The sequence below is a fragment of the Palaemon carinicauda genome, chromosome 27 (genome assembly GCF_036898095.1).
Source record: "Palaemon carinicauda isolate YSFRI2023 chromosome 27, ASM3689809v2, whole genome shotgun sequence".
Taxonomy (NCBI): domain Eukaryota; kingdom Metazoa; phylum Arthropoda; class Malacostraca; order Decapoda; family Palaemonidae; genus Palaemon; species Palaemon carinicauda.
In genome coordinates, this window is record NC_090751.1 from 8830383 (window position 1) to 8845329 (window position 14947).

Below are 14947 nucleotides of genomic sequence, written 5' to 3' on the forward strand. Positions count from 1 at the left end.
GCAAGCTATTCTGTGCCACTGTAGCTTATGTTGGTCTAAGTCATCTCGCCAGCGGGTTTTTTGTCTTCCTCGGTTTCTTGTGTATCCTCGGGGTGTCCAGAAGGTTGTACGTGATGTCCATCGGTTGTCTGTCATCCTGGCAATGTGCCCCGCCCAGTTCTATTTGAGCTTGCTAATGGTTTCAAGGATATCCATTACTTTAGTTTTTTGACGTATCCATTTAGCTGTTTTTCTATCCTTCCATGTTAGGTTTAGCATAATTCTCTCATGTGCCCTCTGCATTGTTCGTAATTTAAGGGAAAGCTTTTTTGTTAGATTCCAAGTTTCGGCCCCATAGGTGACAATGGGGAGGATACACTGATCATAGACTTTCCTTTTTAAGATGATAGGAATCTTCTTATTTTTTAACACTGTACTGGCTCTTCCAAACGCTTGCCAACCGAGGGTTATTCTTCTTTTTATTTCGCTCTCTTTACAGGCGTCATGTAGAGAGATTCGTTGTCCTAGGTAGATGTAGTGGTCCACTTCCTCAATTTGTTGGTTTTCAATTTCAAGTACGTCATCTGCATTTTTAGTATAGGCCTATTTATTGCTCATGACTTTGGTCTTTTGGAAGTTCATGTGGAGGCCAATTGATTTGCTTGCTTCATTTAGCTCGGTGAGCATATGTTGAAGCTCTTCTTTGGTGTGAGCAATGATAATGATGTCATCAGCAAATCTTAGGTGACTTAGATATTCTCCATCTATTTTTATTCCTTTTTCTTGCCAGTTGAGTTGTTGGAAAGCTCTCTCCAGGTAGGCAGTAAACAGTTTGGGTGAGCTAGTGTCACCTTGTCTGACACCTCTCTTGAGTTGGAATGGTTCAGAGTCCTTGTGGAGACGAATAAATGATGTTGCATGGTCATAGATGTGACAGAGTATATTGATGTAAACTGAGTCAACTCCCTGTTCTTCCAGCGCTGACATGACCTCAGTTTCAACCGAGTCAAATGATTTGGTGTAATCTACAAGTGCTACTACTAGTGGTATCTTATATTCATTTGTTTTCTCAATGATTTGGTTTACTGTTTGTAGATGGTCAATTGTGGAGTAGCCTCTTCTAAAGCCCGCTTGTTCCCTTGGCTGATTTTCATCAAGCTTTCCTACAATTCGGTTGGTAATAACTTTGGTGAAAATTTTATAAATAACATTAAGGAGGCTGATTGGCCGTTGGTTGTTCATGTCCCTGGGGTCGCCTCCATGAAATGAGTCTCTGCTTCAGGAAAATCCACCTCTAAAGAGAGACCTAGAGGTCCTTTCATCAGAAGAGTAATCCTAAAGTGCTGTGTGCTCAGTGAGGAAAAGACAAGCCTGCCCAGCAACATCAAACATTGGCTGCCAAGTTCTGTATTCACCTGGGAAACAGTCCCATGTGCAGGACGAGTCAACTTATTTGCCTCTGGATCATGAGCAATGTCCACAGGCCTGAGGTAATCCCTCATGACAGCTGGGTTTGAAATTGATCTCTCGGCACGCTATCCGACCAAGCTGAAGACACACTAAGTGTGTTTCAGGCTGGTGAACAGTCATGACCAGGATGAGCTACATCAACGTGAGCCCCATCCACATTTCATTGAGTGGAAAGCAGAGTAGCATCCACACTTTTGAGACCAGTAAAGTAATATAACCCTCTATGTTCCCACAAGCTTGAATGAGAGACATCTACAAGCCTGATCTATCTGAGTAACTAAGTGCAGGGATATGTAAGAACTGAGGATAAGGGGAAGCAAACATGTGATCACTTCTTCATCCTAACTACCAGACTGTCTTTCTTACTGATTACATACATCATCAGGGCCTTACAGGGCAAGGTTATGGTGGGAGTCACTGTGGTTGGGAGATTCTTCAGGTTATTTTGAACACCATAGTGCAATGCTAGAACTAGTACAAGTCCAGAGATGAGCTCACACTTGCCCAATAGCACATGAGAAGTCTGCAAACTGAGACATCTTATTCCTTGTGTTGCTGTATTGGCATGAGCTAGGGAGAAGCCCAGGGCAATACTCTTCTGGAATGTGTCTGTGATTGATAATAAACAGTAACAGGTTGTACATCAACTGCAACCGACAGTGTTCCTGTGGACTCGATCCTAAAGGTATTGGTGAACAGGTAGGCTCCATCACTAATTTCTGAAAGAGAAGATAATGCTAAGTGCAAAGTTGGGCTTCTTGTAAGCAGTATAACAAGACTGCTAATACTTAGGAGAAGCAACTGAAGAGAAGGTGGTGTAACTCTCTTCTTGCCTTGCCTGCAGTCCATTGTTTCTCAAGAATAGGGGGAAGAAAACTTTTCCTAGTACCCATGGCCCTGATGTAATAGAGCAGTTGAAATGGTAACCATAAACTCCGACCAACCAAACCTGAAGACACCAGTCCAAGAGTATGTATTGTCATTCGACTCTTAAAATTTATTTTCCTCCACACAAAAACATGAGTACAAGAAAGAAAAATATCTCGCCATTAACTACAAGGTTTTAAGGAGGGTAGCTCCAAACACAAGTATTCACATGTGCATGTGACTTCCTTGGGGCAGTTTGTGGCGGCGGAGTGAGTACACAGCCTCTTGCTGCTCGTACCAAACAAACGAAACTGTGCTGATACTAGCAGAATTGGTGCACACATTGGCACCGATATACAGAATCAAACCCCTCACAATAGCCATCACAATGAAGAGGGTCACCTCTGTACAAGGGTAAGAGTGGGGACAACAAACCAATGCAAAAGATAAAAGAAAAATACCAAGTATAATTTGAGAGGATAGTCTAGTAAGACCTTTAAAGCCTACATGAAAATTTAAAACCTAAATCACAGAAAATTTCACTTTCACCTTCAATGTAAGCTGAATACTGTACAGTAACACAAGAGGGATATAGCAAACACAAGCTGTAAGCTACAAAACTAGTCATTCACCAAGTGCTTAGACAATATAGCAAACACTAAAATTTAAGCAGAGCTACTTTTTATCGTGCTCTAAATACAATCTCAAAGGAGCAAGAGACTAAAAAAAAGCAGGTCCATAATTTGTATTAACGTTATTGACATAAATTAAGAAAATTTCAACACAGCTGCTGTTTCCTCATTCCATTATGTTACTAAAATCATGTACCACAAGAATAATACTTGGTACAAAATTATCTGAAGCAAGCTGAGATATTAGTGAAGTTATTCTCCATCATAACAGATTATCATTCAACATGAGCACCCTTTTACACGTAAAAAGAATAAAAGAATAAGGCAAGCAACTTGCCAAAAGCTAGTTCCTCAAAATAACGAAGAGTAAAATATTACAACATTATTCTATACATGTAATCAATTCATCAAAAAGAAATACATGCATAATGAACTCATTAAGGGAAAAGATCATTGCAGCCTCCAAACTAATGGTATTTTCACAGCTTTGGTGCATCAAGGATATAAAAGTAGCAAACAAGGCTGAGGTTATAGTTACGGTTTTCAATAAAAAGGAAACCACCACCTTAGTTTATCTAAACTAAATTCACAGGTAGATTAAACGGATTTTGAGTGAAGCGAAAAATCTATTTTAGGGTGAAGTAGCCATGTCGTCCTGATGGAAGTTCCTAAAAGGTAGCTTCCTAGGGTACATTTGACTACAGTGATATTCCCAGAGAATTTTACCTTAACGTATCCAGAATTCTAACTTCTGGAGCGAATATCCCTAAATAATCTCACAGGGATACTGTATCGCATAATATCAGAGGACGTATTCTTGACACGTCACATAGCTATCTTCACCCCGAACAGTATTAACGCTTCGAGGGGTTACAGTGACAAGAATCTGAAACGAGAATGAAAAGAGAGCCGCTCATAAGGCATCTCTCCTATTCCGTTTCCAGTGTGTATCTGATGAAGGCGGAAGCGCCCTCTTTATTCCTTGTAGCGATATACGAGGTGCTACAGATACTGTATTATAGGGAGGGGTCAATAAGCCCTTTTACAATAAAAGGAAGGGCGGGTCCATCAGGACGACATGGCTACCTCACCCAAAAATAGATTTTTCGCTTCGCTCAAAATCCGTTTTTTGGGCTCAGGCCATGTCGTCCTGATGGAAGTTTACCAGAGCATTACTGTATCTGTGGATTCTCAATCGGTGCCGTACTCTCAAGAAAGTATATTCCTGGTCCGTCTAGACCTAGAGACCTATGATGTTACCGTCATACATCATTTCATCTAAGCATGAACTATGTTAGTGCTTCCTGCCCCCTACAGGGAAGAGTCGTACTAGACTCTGGAAAAAGTCTCGAGGAGTACATAATAACTATGGATGACAAAATGACAAGCTTGTATAGTGGTCTCGCCCTATACATTATAAAGCAAAGTTTGTATAAGTCACCAATGTCAGTATGAATTTGTGACACCTTCCCCAACTATTGGATAACGGTTGTATCCGCATAGGAACAAATTTTGCCTCTCTGCCACTATCCCATTAGGGTACCACGTCAACCCTTCCTAAGGAAGGGTTAAAGTGAGTGGACTTTTGCTTGAATCAGGGAACAATCTTAAAAGACATACCATGATAAAAATATCCATATTTTAATCTTAATGCTCAGTACATTTCTAATATCAGATCAACATTTATAAAATTTATAAAATGTAGATGATATGCGTTAAAGCATAAAGAAAAACAGTCAACAGAAAAAATATTGTTTCGTCTACTAGGAAACAAATTTTCCACTTCAATTGAATTATTAATAATAATGATATAGTCTGTATACTGTTTATTTACACTAGCGTAAGAAATGCTTGGCACATGTGTCCGTATTATGCTATAGTTCACCGACATCAATGGAACAGTTCGTAAGGACCCTTTCGTGGCCTATTGCTCAATGTGTAGTAACATACAGTGACTACACACGCACCCTCTTAATTAATCGTCCCAAATTAATTACACTGTTCCTCGCAGATTTAAAACAGAAGGTTAAAGAATTCTACCTGCTGCTACCACAGACCTCTTAAGTTGCTCCACTTGCTTCGCATAGTGCAAAAAGAACACCTTGGATGACTACCAGCCGGTGTACAAACAAGGATGTTCAAAGTCCATATAATTAAAGAAATTTTATGGAAGAGGCAACTTTCCTCGGATCATGACTAACGGGTGTACTGTCTGGATCCGTTCTGCGAATAACACGGGTGATTTTCGCCCTTAGTTATAGATAACTTTGAACCCAGGGTTTCTCTTCTGAACAGCTGTTCTCCCATAAAGTCTGAAGTTCTATGAAGATAGACCTTTAGGCACTCCACTGGACATAGAGATGCATCTTCCTTCAGAGGGCAGATTCTCTAGGGACCCCACCTGTTGGTGGGTAGCTTGTTCCTGGTAAGAAACGTTGGGCCTGGAAATAGATTCAGTTCTCCCTCCAAGAACTGGACGTGGCCTTCCTCTCTAGAGAGAGCCACTATTTCACTAACTCTGGCCCCCAAAGTGAGTACAAACAGAAATATGACTTAAATTCAAAACCTTCTGAGCACATTCCTCATTGTTCATTATTTATACACAATGAAGAATCATATCTAATGACCATCCAAAGGGTCTTTGGAGGTGCTGAAGGGCTAAGCCCAGCATGGGCCTTTGTAGTTCATTAAGAACGTCGTTAGAAAGGTCGACCTGTAAGGCATATGGTATCTGACTTGTTAAGGCAGGCTTGAACAATAGAATTGTGTTGGCTCCTAAACCTTGCTCATGGAGGTGAATGAAGAATGATAAATAGGAATCTGTCGAGATTTCTTTTGGTTTCTTCGCCTTGACAAAGGATATCTGTTTCTTCCCTGAAGCCTCATAATGTCTTCTGGTTTCCTCCAAAAGTCTGAACTGACTTTTAACACCGAATCTTCTTCTCATCGCTAAGGAGAGAAAATCATGAGATGTAGGTTACGTGTTTTCTGTGATGAAGCGAAGACAGTCGACTTCTGTACTTGCTGAGACAGGGATGGATCCGGTAGCGGTACGAATTTTAGTCGTAGTTCCAATGCCAGAGAGAACCACACGCTATTTGGCCACTTGTGGGCCACTATTGCTGCTTTCTCTTTGAAGGATCTCAGCTTATCGAGAACCTTCAAAAGGAGGTTGTGCGGAGGGAACAGATAAATATTGGACCATCTGTTCCAGTCTAGGGACATCGCGTCCACTGCCTCCACTAGCGGATCCTCGTATGGGGACACGTAACAATCTATTTTCTTGTCGTCTTTCGGGACTTGGCTCGAGATGAAGGAGAACAATCCTGCGTCAAGGGACCATTCTGACTCTATAGGTGTAAACCTGGATAGAGCGTCCGCTGTCACATTGCGGAACCCTTGAATGTGAACTGCTGACAGGTGCCATTACTTCCATTCCGCCAAACGGAATATGGCCAACATCACTTGGTTGATTTGAGGTGACCTCGACCCTTGTCGATTCAGGCATCTCACTATCACCTCGCTGTCTAGAACCAGTCTTATGTGGGTCGAGTGGTGAGGAGATACTTTCTTTAGTGTCATAAGTACTGCCATGGCTTTTAGAAAGTTGATGTGAAATGACTTGAAAAGATTGGACGAAGCTCCTTGGACTCTCTTCTGATGAGAGTGACCTCCCCAGCCTTCCTTTGAGGCGTCTGTGTGGATAGTTACTGACGCGGGAGGAGGTTGAAGAAGTATTGATCTCATCAACTGCTTGGCATTGGACCATGGCTTGAGAAGCGTTCGCAGTCGAGTCGGTAGAGGTCTTATTAGATCTCTTCGCGCGTTTGATGCGTATTTTCTCCAGACTCCCGTTGCATCCTTTAGCTGTGCTCTTAGCACTGGGTCTGTTATCGAAGCAAACTGTAGAGAGCCCAGCACTCTCTCCTGTTTGCGTCTTGATATCCGTTTGGATTTCAAGTCTCTTGACAGATCCTACTATTTCTTTCCTCTTCTTCCCAAGAATGGAAAGTCGATGTGACTCCAAATTCCAGTGGATTCCCAACCACTGAAATTTTTGAGCTGGAGAAAGTCGAGACTTTTTGATGTTGATCTTGAATCCCAGATGTTCCAGGAACTGGATCACTATCTTAGAAGCTTGCATGCATTCTGTCCTGGATGCTGCCCACACCAGCCAGTCGTCCAAGTAGGCTACTACTTGGACCCCCTTTAGGCGTAATTGATGGACGGCAGCGTTCGCAAGCTTCGTGAAAATCATTGGGGCTATGTTTAGCCCGAAAGGCATGGCTCTGAAGGCGTAAAGTTTTCTATGTAACTTGAAGCCTAGGTAGGAGGAGAGGTGACGATTAATTGGAACGTGCCAATAAGCGTCAGACAAGTCTATAGAAACAGCATTATTATTATTATTATTAAATGCTAAGCTACAACCCTAGTTGGAAAAGCAGGATGCTATAAGCCCAGGGGCCCCAACAGGGGAAATAGCTCAGTGAGGAAAGGAAACAAGGAAAAATAAAATATTTTAAGAATAGTAAAAACTTTAATATGAATATTTCCTAAATAAACAATAAAAACTTCAACAAAACAAGAGAAAGAGAAACTAGACAGATCAGCGTGCCCGAGTGTACCCTCGAGCAAGAGAACTCTAACCCAAGATAGTGGAAGACCATGGTACAGAGGCTATAGCACTACCCAAGACAAGAGAACAATGGTTTGATTTTGGAGTGTCCTTCTCCTAGAAGAGCTGCTTACCATAGCTAAAGAGTCTCTTCTACCCTTACTAAGAGGAAAGTAGCCACTGAATAATTACACTGCAGTAGTTAACCCCTTTTGGGCAGTAGGGTCCTTTGTGTTGAAGTGTGAGCATTCTGAACTTTTAGTTCACTATGAACTTGTTGAGTGGCAACAAATCTAGAATGACAATTGAGTTTTCTTGATTCCTTCTTTGGAACACAAAACAGCCTTCCTTGGAATTTGATGGACTTAAATTTCCGGATTACTCTTTTGTCTAAGAGCGATCCCTAAATAGCTGTAGTCTCCCTCCTACTAGAAGTATCTCACTTCTGCTGTTGTGGACCTGAGGCCTTGCCTCCTTGACTGCGTCCTCCCCTGGATCCCCTTCCTCTTGAAGGGCGTCTAGAAGAACCTCTGGCTATTCCTCTAGCCTTCGAACGAAAGGAAGAAGTCTGCCTTTAAAAGGCTGGGTTAAAAACTGGCGACTGTGTCGCCACTTGTTGAGGTACCAGCTGGTACGTGGTTGGAGGTTGTGTCACTATCTGAGGCACCGTGGTCACAGGAAGTTGTTGTTGTTGCTGTCGGTAGGGTTTAGCCGGCCGAGAGGATGGCCTAGGCCTTTTTGTCTTCTTCTTGGGTTGGGGACCCTCATCTGGAGAAGACTTTCTCTTAAGATCTAAGCCCAACTTTATGAGAAGGTTCCTATTCTCTGTGGCGGCCTTGTCTACTACCTCTTTAACCACTTCATTGGGAAAGAGGTCCTTACCCCAGATACGAGAGGATATCAGTCTCCTCGGTTCGTGTCTCACCACAGACGAGGCGAACACGAACTCTCTACAGGTTCTCCTAGCTTTAATAAAGCTATAGAGATCCTTCGTAACTGTAGCCAGATGGGTTTTGGCCACTACCATGAACATGTCCTGGTTCTTGGGGTCACTTGCCATCGTTTCTAATGTCGTTTGCAACGACATCGATGCCGCAAGTCTTTCCTTCGTCTCTTGCTCTCTGCGCAAGAGAACATCCGACAGTTTTGGAAGTTCCTCACCAAACTGACGTTCAGCAATATCAGCTTCCAGCTTCCCGACTGAGAAGGTAAGGTGGACGTCCTTCCAGTCTTCTTGGTCCAAGGGCAAGGTCAGAGATAATGGCTTGCACTCCTCCAAGAAGGGGCATAGTTTCCCTGCCTCCACCGCCTTTAAGGCTGCCTTATATCCCTTTTCCATGAAGGGAAAGGCTCTGGTTGGAGAGGCCACAAAGGAGGGAAGCTTCTTACTCAAGGCTGGCACCTTTGAGTTCATGAAGCCCCTCTCTTTCATGGAGCCCGCTAGTAACGCCTGTGCTTTACTATGGTCAAGAACTATGACCTCCTTCCGCTCCGTCTCCTCCTTTGAGGCTGGCTCCTTCCTAAGACGGACATAGCAGTCCAGATAAGAATCTTTGTTGGGCTAAAATTCCACTTCTTCCAGGGGAATTGCTCCCAACTTTTCTGATATCACGATCTTCCCGGTTGTCATTGGCATGTGTTCGGCATACCTCCAAGGATTGGTGTCCGAGCACAAAGGAAGATCCTTCACTTTGAGTCGCTTCTGGGGCCCACGTGATGCTGCAAGTCTACGTATCTCCAGTTTCATTGCAGCTTCCTTCTCATCATTCTTTCTTTGAATTTGTTGGATCATCTCAACAATAGAAGAAAGAGTCCTTCCCAGTTCATCTAGGATAGCAGACGATGTTGAGGGAACAGGTTCTGGGTCCGGAACCGATGTAACAGACACCTCGTCGATTTCTTCCTCTTCTACTTGAGGAGCCTGAGACAGCTCCTCCTCCTGACCTTCTCCTAGAAGGTCTTTCTCTGTAGAATCCGACACCTCCGACATCTTATCGTCCAATTGGATGTCTTGAAGGGCGGCCGAGACTTCAGAATCTACCAGATTCTGGGCAGTTGGTATCTCCACCTGAGGCTGAGGAATGACTGCATCAGCCGATGCTTTAGGGAAAAGGTATGCCCTCATCTTCTCATTTGGAAGGTAGGGGCCTGAGGTGTTTTTCTGAAAACCCCTCACCCAGGTTCGTAACTTTTCCCTGGCAGCATCCCTTGACTCTGTCGACTTAGGGTTGTCAAAAGCCTCGGTAATCAGGTTAGAACATACAGTACAAACCTGAGGGTCCCAATACCGGAGATCACCTCTGGAGGCTGCGCATGCTGCGTGCCTCCTGCAAAACTGATATCCACAGAAGTTCTTACTGCGAACATTGCAGAATACACTCCCGCACTTCGAATGGTCCTCCTGTAAAGAGAAGAAAAATCCATGAGTATAAAGTGAAGGCTTTTCACTTATATTGAAACATGTAGCTTACACAGTAAAGCTATAAAAGAAAGAAGGAAAGGCACATACAGTACTTGTATTTCCTGCCCAGGCAATTGCTGTAACCTCCCAAAATATTAAAACTAAGGTTAATTCTATTCTAGAATACCTTATGTAATTTCCTAAACGGAAATTTAAGGTGTACCTCACACCTTGAAGTAAAGTTTTAATATACGGGATAGAATGAATACAGAAAGAACTCACTTTCTATATATTGTACGGTCTCAACAAAAGGCTGTACAAGATAACATTAAGTATGTTGGAAGAACTTTAGTGTTACAACAAACTCTGTACTGTAGTTCATTAATGCAGTGTGTACTACACTACAAATATAGTAACTACTGTACATCGCCTGCTGCTGTGCCGGCACGGGCCGGCTGGCATTTACCCCCAAATAGCTCAAAGATATACTACCTTTAACTAATAGTCGGCAGGTCACTGGTTTGCAAATGTGTGCCGGCCGGCAATGATTAGCAGCTGAAAACACTAACATCCGGCTGCCGGCCGCTATTCGTAGTGGCCAGCAGATTTTGGGCTGTGTTTCCACTGCCGGCAGGCAAAGGTAGCAATAGCCATGTCTGCTCACAGTGGCTAAGAACCAGAGAACTTCCAACTGCCCGGCTGCCGGCTGTTAAGCCGGCAGCCAGGGTAGGGGTACAAAACACTAGTAAGAGAAACAGTATGAATGTAAGGTTATAAGGCAGCTTTGCCATACAACCTTCCATCCAGAGAGAGTGAACTTATGGAAGGGGAGAATGTAGCATTCAGGCTTCCAAAGAATCCATAGCCTGCCGGACTCTACCGGCAGACATGGAAGGGAGACCAAGGGAGGTCTGGGGTTCACTCTGCAAAGAACAAGGGGTCTCTGTCGGCCGACACGTAATTGCCAGCCGGCAGAGAGCTGAGCCGGTCCTCCATCCCAACCTACACTAGGTACGGAAGTAGGACTGCGGCCAAAAGATAATAAAAGAAAGAGAGGTGGGGAAGGGATAAGGGTCCTATAAACTTCGTTCTAGCAAGAGACACACTCAGCAGTTAGGGAAGCTCATCCTAACCTAGAGTTGTCTATTAGGGAGGAAGACTGGCAATACTTGCTATTCTCCTCCCAACCAGAACAAAGTTAGGTCAAGTTATTTCGCCGGGCAACGGAGAAAACTCATTCTCCAGCCCGAGAAAAACGACACAGGACAGTCTGCTAGACCACTAGAGGAAGGAATCATCTCATACAGAATCCTTCAGACGTGGACTAGGGAAGCAAAGCTTCCTGTATCTGCCCCTAACCTAGCAAAGGAGACTCATTCTCTATGCTAGGAAGAAGCAGACCACAGACTAGAAACTGATGTTCTGCCCTAACCCAAAAAACCAGTTACTCTGGTTATCAGGTCAGGACAGACATATCCTAGTATAGTTATACCTGAATTATTATACAGATAGAACCGCTAGGATTAAGCCTAAGGCTTACTCAGAGGGAGAGAGGGATTGAACTTGCCTCCGGAGGAGAAAAGAATAATCGGGGATGTGCGAAAGTATACTACTGTACCTAGGTTACTAGCCGAGGTGCGGTGAAAATCGATTACCTAATTCACCGAAACTCTCTCGTATACAATCTTGGAAAGAACATTCAACAATATCTTACATGTATAAAATATTTGCCTATAGCTTCAATAATATACCACTCGGAAAAACTTATACTGTATCATGCATGAAAGTACTAGGGCCAGACGCCTAGGCTACTAAGCCTCGCGAAAGGCAAGATCGGTTACCTAATCACCGAACTAAAAACTAACGGCATTATATAAGCATTCCTAGAGGAGCTAAATAGCTAGATTATTAAAGCATAACAAACCGGGAACGTCGCTCTAGCTAACTAAATGACCCATAAATAGCGAGCGATAGCATCCAGGATGCCTCCGGTAGGCAACAGCTCTTGTTTACGTTAATATCACTTTTGATTTAATTCAAAACGACAAGAGCTTACATTTATACACAGTAAAGATAATACTCAACTTTCCAGAGGCAGAAGAGGCCGGAGAAGTCATCAAAATGTTGAATTAAAACCAAAATAACGAGAGAACACATGGGAAAACACCGAGTAGTAGAGCTACACGAAAAGGAATAAAGAGGGCGCTTCCGCTTTCATCAGATACACACTGGAAACAGAATAGGAGAGATGCCTTATGAGCGGCTCTCTTTTCATTCTCGTTTCAGATTCTTGTCACTGTAACCCCTCGAAGCGTTAATACTGTTCAGGGTGAAGATAGCTATGTAACGTGTCAAGAATACGTCCTCTGATATTATGCGATATCCCTGTGAGATTATTTAGGGATATTCGCTCCAGGAGTTAGAATTCTGGATACCTTAAGGTAAAATTCTCTGGGAATATCACTGTAGTCAAATATACCCTAAGAAGCTACCTTTTAGGAACTTCCATCAGGACAACATGGCCTGAGCCCAAAAAGACTATAAAAATATCTCACCAGTAGCAAAAACAAGCCTCCAAAGCATATGTTACTACTAGTATCCTCTCTATACACTCTCTATACATAAGTTCTTGAAAAAGAATATCAGGTTATTTGGAAATAGGAAAATAATTGTCTTTCAAGTGCTGCCATAAAGATGGACTAGAGTACATTATTGAAACAAATTATTCTCAAGTAATAGGACATTTTTAAAACCTGAACACACTATACACTAGCCCACTTAAAACTACAGTATAACATTGTAAGGCAATGGTTTGTATAAAAAACATGTATTTCAAAATATACATTATTTGACAAAAATTTAAGATAAAATTTTGCAACCAACTTACTTTTTAAAAACAATTCCAGTATCTTTACACTTTACTTTCTGTCGGTAACTTGCAGACCCACAAATGGGAGGGCTGTTGCTCTTTTTCTCTAAATCTGTAAAGGCAAATTATGAAAAACAATTAACACATTATAATAATGATACCTGCACTTTAGCACTGTAATGAATAATCTATATTAGTAATTTTACATTATTTAATCAAGGTTGTATCCTTAGATGTGTTTGATGAAAAGAATTTTGATATAAAAAAAAAAATGCTGTAAAAATTCCCTTAGGTTATAATGAAATTTCAATAAGTTGATTTTCTTACAAATCAACAACAATGTTTACTAAATCTTATCATCTAATGTGTACAAATGAAGTATACCATAATATTGTATTCTTTCAGGTTTGAATAATGTGTCCATCTGGCGAGTATCAACATGAACAGTGTAGAAACTGCCATTGCCACATAGCTACATCTGGACTAGACCTGAATACAGTAATATCCCTACTTATACCTATTTTCATATTGGATACCATGCAGTACTGGTGTTTACTAGTTAAATTTTGAAACAAGTGTTAAAAAAGAATATCTCGGACAATGAATATTTAAAATCTATATATTGTATATATAGTATATAATATATAAATTACATCCTTATTCATAAAGCTCTTATTGGTATAGGAAATAAAATGACTGTTTTTCCATATAAAATATATACTGTACAATCTACCTTTAAGCTTGTTTTTATCTTTATTTCTATATTACATATGGGTGTTATGTTACCAATTTGATATTTGAATAAATATTTTTAATTTCAAAATTTAATATTTTTCCTTTGGATTACTAATATATTTTCATATAATTAATCACACTATGGCAATTTTTTATAAAGTTGAATGCTACAGATTGGTTGTTAAAATGGTATAAATTACAGTGTGTATAATTTTTGATACAGTATACTGTATATAATTTAACCCATTTACCCCCAGGCTCTTTGGAAATTTCCAACCCTTAACCCCAGGGGGTTACTTTATTCCCAGCACATTTTGCAGTATATTATTTTTAAATTGCTCTAACAGCCTTAATTTTTGTCATAGAGAGGTCAGGTTGGTCTCATTCTCTTGGAAAATGCCTGATTTTTTTCAAAAAATTATAAAAAATACGAAAAAAAAATTTTTTGTAGCATTTTTTTGCAAGGACGTACCGGTTCGTCCATGGGGGCAAAAGGATGGGTTTTGTGAAACGTACCAGTACGTCCTTTGGGGGTAAAAGGGTTAACCTTGAATACAACATGATAAAAAAGAAAAGAAAAAACTGCCCTAATTAATGGAAAGGAAAATATTAATTTCTGCGTTAACTGTACACTTTGAGGCAAAATAGTTATTGAAAAAGAGAAACTTGTATCAATGTCAGAATAAATTACTTGAAGCTACAACGGAACAAAAACTTATTCAATCTCCTTACTGCCTTCTCATTTCCAAGTTTTTTATTATTTCTACTTTACCATGATAATTATATCAATAATAATATTACTATTATTATCACCATTATTATTACATGCCAAGCTGCAACCATCATTGGAAAAGCAAAATGCCCCTGACACTGTGAGCTCATGCTACGGTTGCATTGCTGTCCTTCTCATTGAATATGTCATATGCCTGTTCGAGTCTTACAAATCCTGAAAGAAATGGTGTTCTTGGACAACTTGTGTTAGCCATTACTAATAAAAAGGTGCTAAAAACCGGACCTAAAATACCATGTCCAATACAGATTGCATCACAAGATTCATGGGACAAAGAAGCATCCCATCATGATCTCAGTTATATAGAATCCAATAGGGAGGGGATTGAGAAACCCAAGAATCTCTCATTAGGAGCTGAAAGTCCCAACTTTTGCCGCAAACAAGAATGACACATGCTTTACCAATGCTGAGGCTAGCATAAAAAAAGTCTAAGGTGAAATCCGTCTAAAGACGCGAGGGCTCAAAAGGCTCATGAGTTAGACTTGGGAAAATGCGAGTGACATCCCACTCTAGAGGCTTATGCAGCAGTGCGGTCAAGACTGTTCAGTTTTCCATAAGCATGAAAAGTTCCAACAAAGACGTAATATCC

At 41.3% G+C, this 14947-nt stretch overlaps 1 protein-coding gene and 1 long non-coding RNA gene across 3 annotated transcripts in view; one reads left to right on the forward strand and one right to left on the reverse strand.

The window, feature by feature from the left end:
* The window catches only part of LOC137620523 (uncharacterized), an 83065-nt gene extending 69620 nt beyond the window's left edge, over positions 1-13445 (forward strand). For both annotated transcript variants that reach the window (XR_011040073.1, XR_011040072.1), the window contains exon 5: positions 13239-13445. This is a non-coding gene — a long non-coding RNA (uncharacterized lncRNA). The remainder of the gene's footprint in view (positions 1-13238) is intronic.
* Positions 1-14947, reverse strand: part of LOC137620522 (protein JTB-like) — an 85707-nt gene that overhangs the window by 16547 nt on the left and 54213 nt on the right. Inside the window, exon 3 of the mRNA XM_068350713.1 lies at positions 12852-12945. Coding sequence (XP_068206814.1) covers positions 12852-12945 — 94 coding nt within the window. The remainder of the gene's footprint in view (positions 1-12851; positions 12946-14947) is intronic.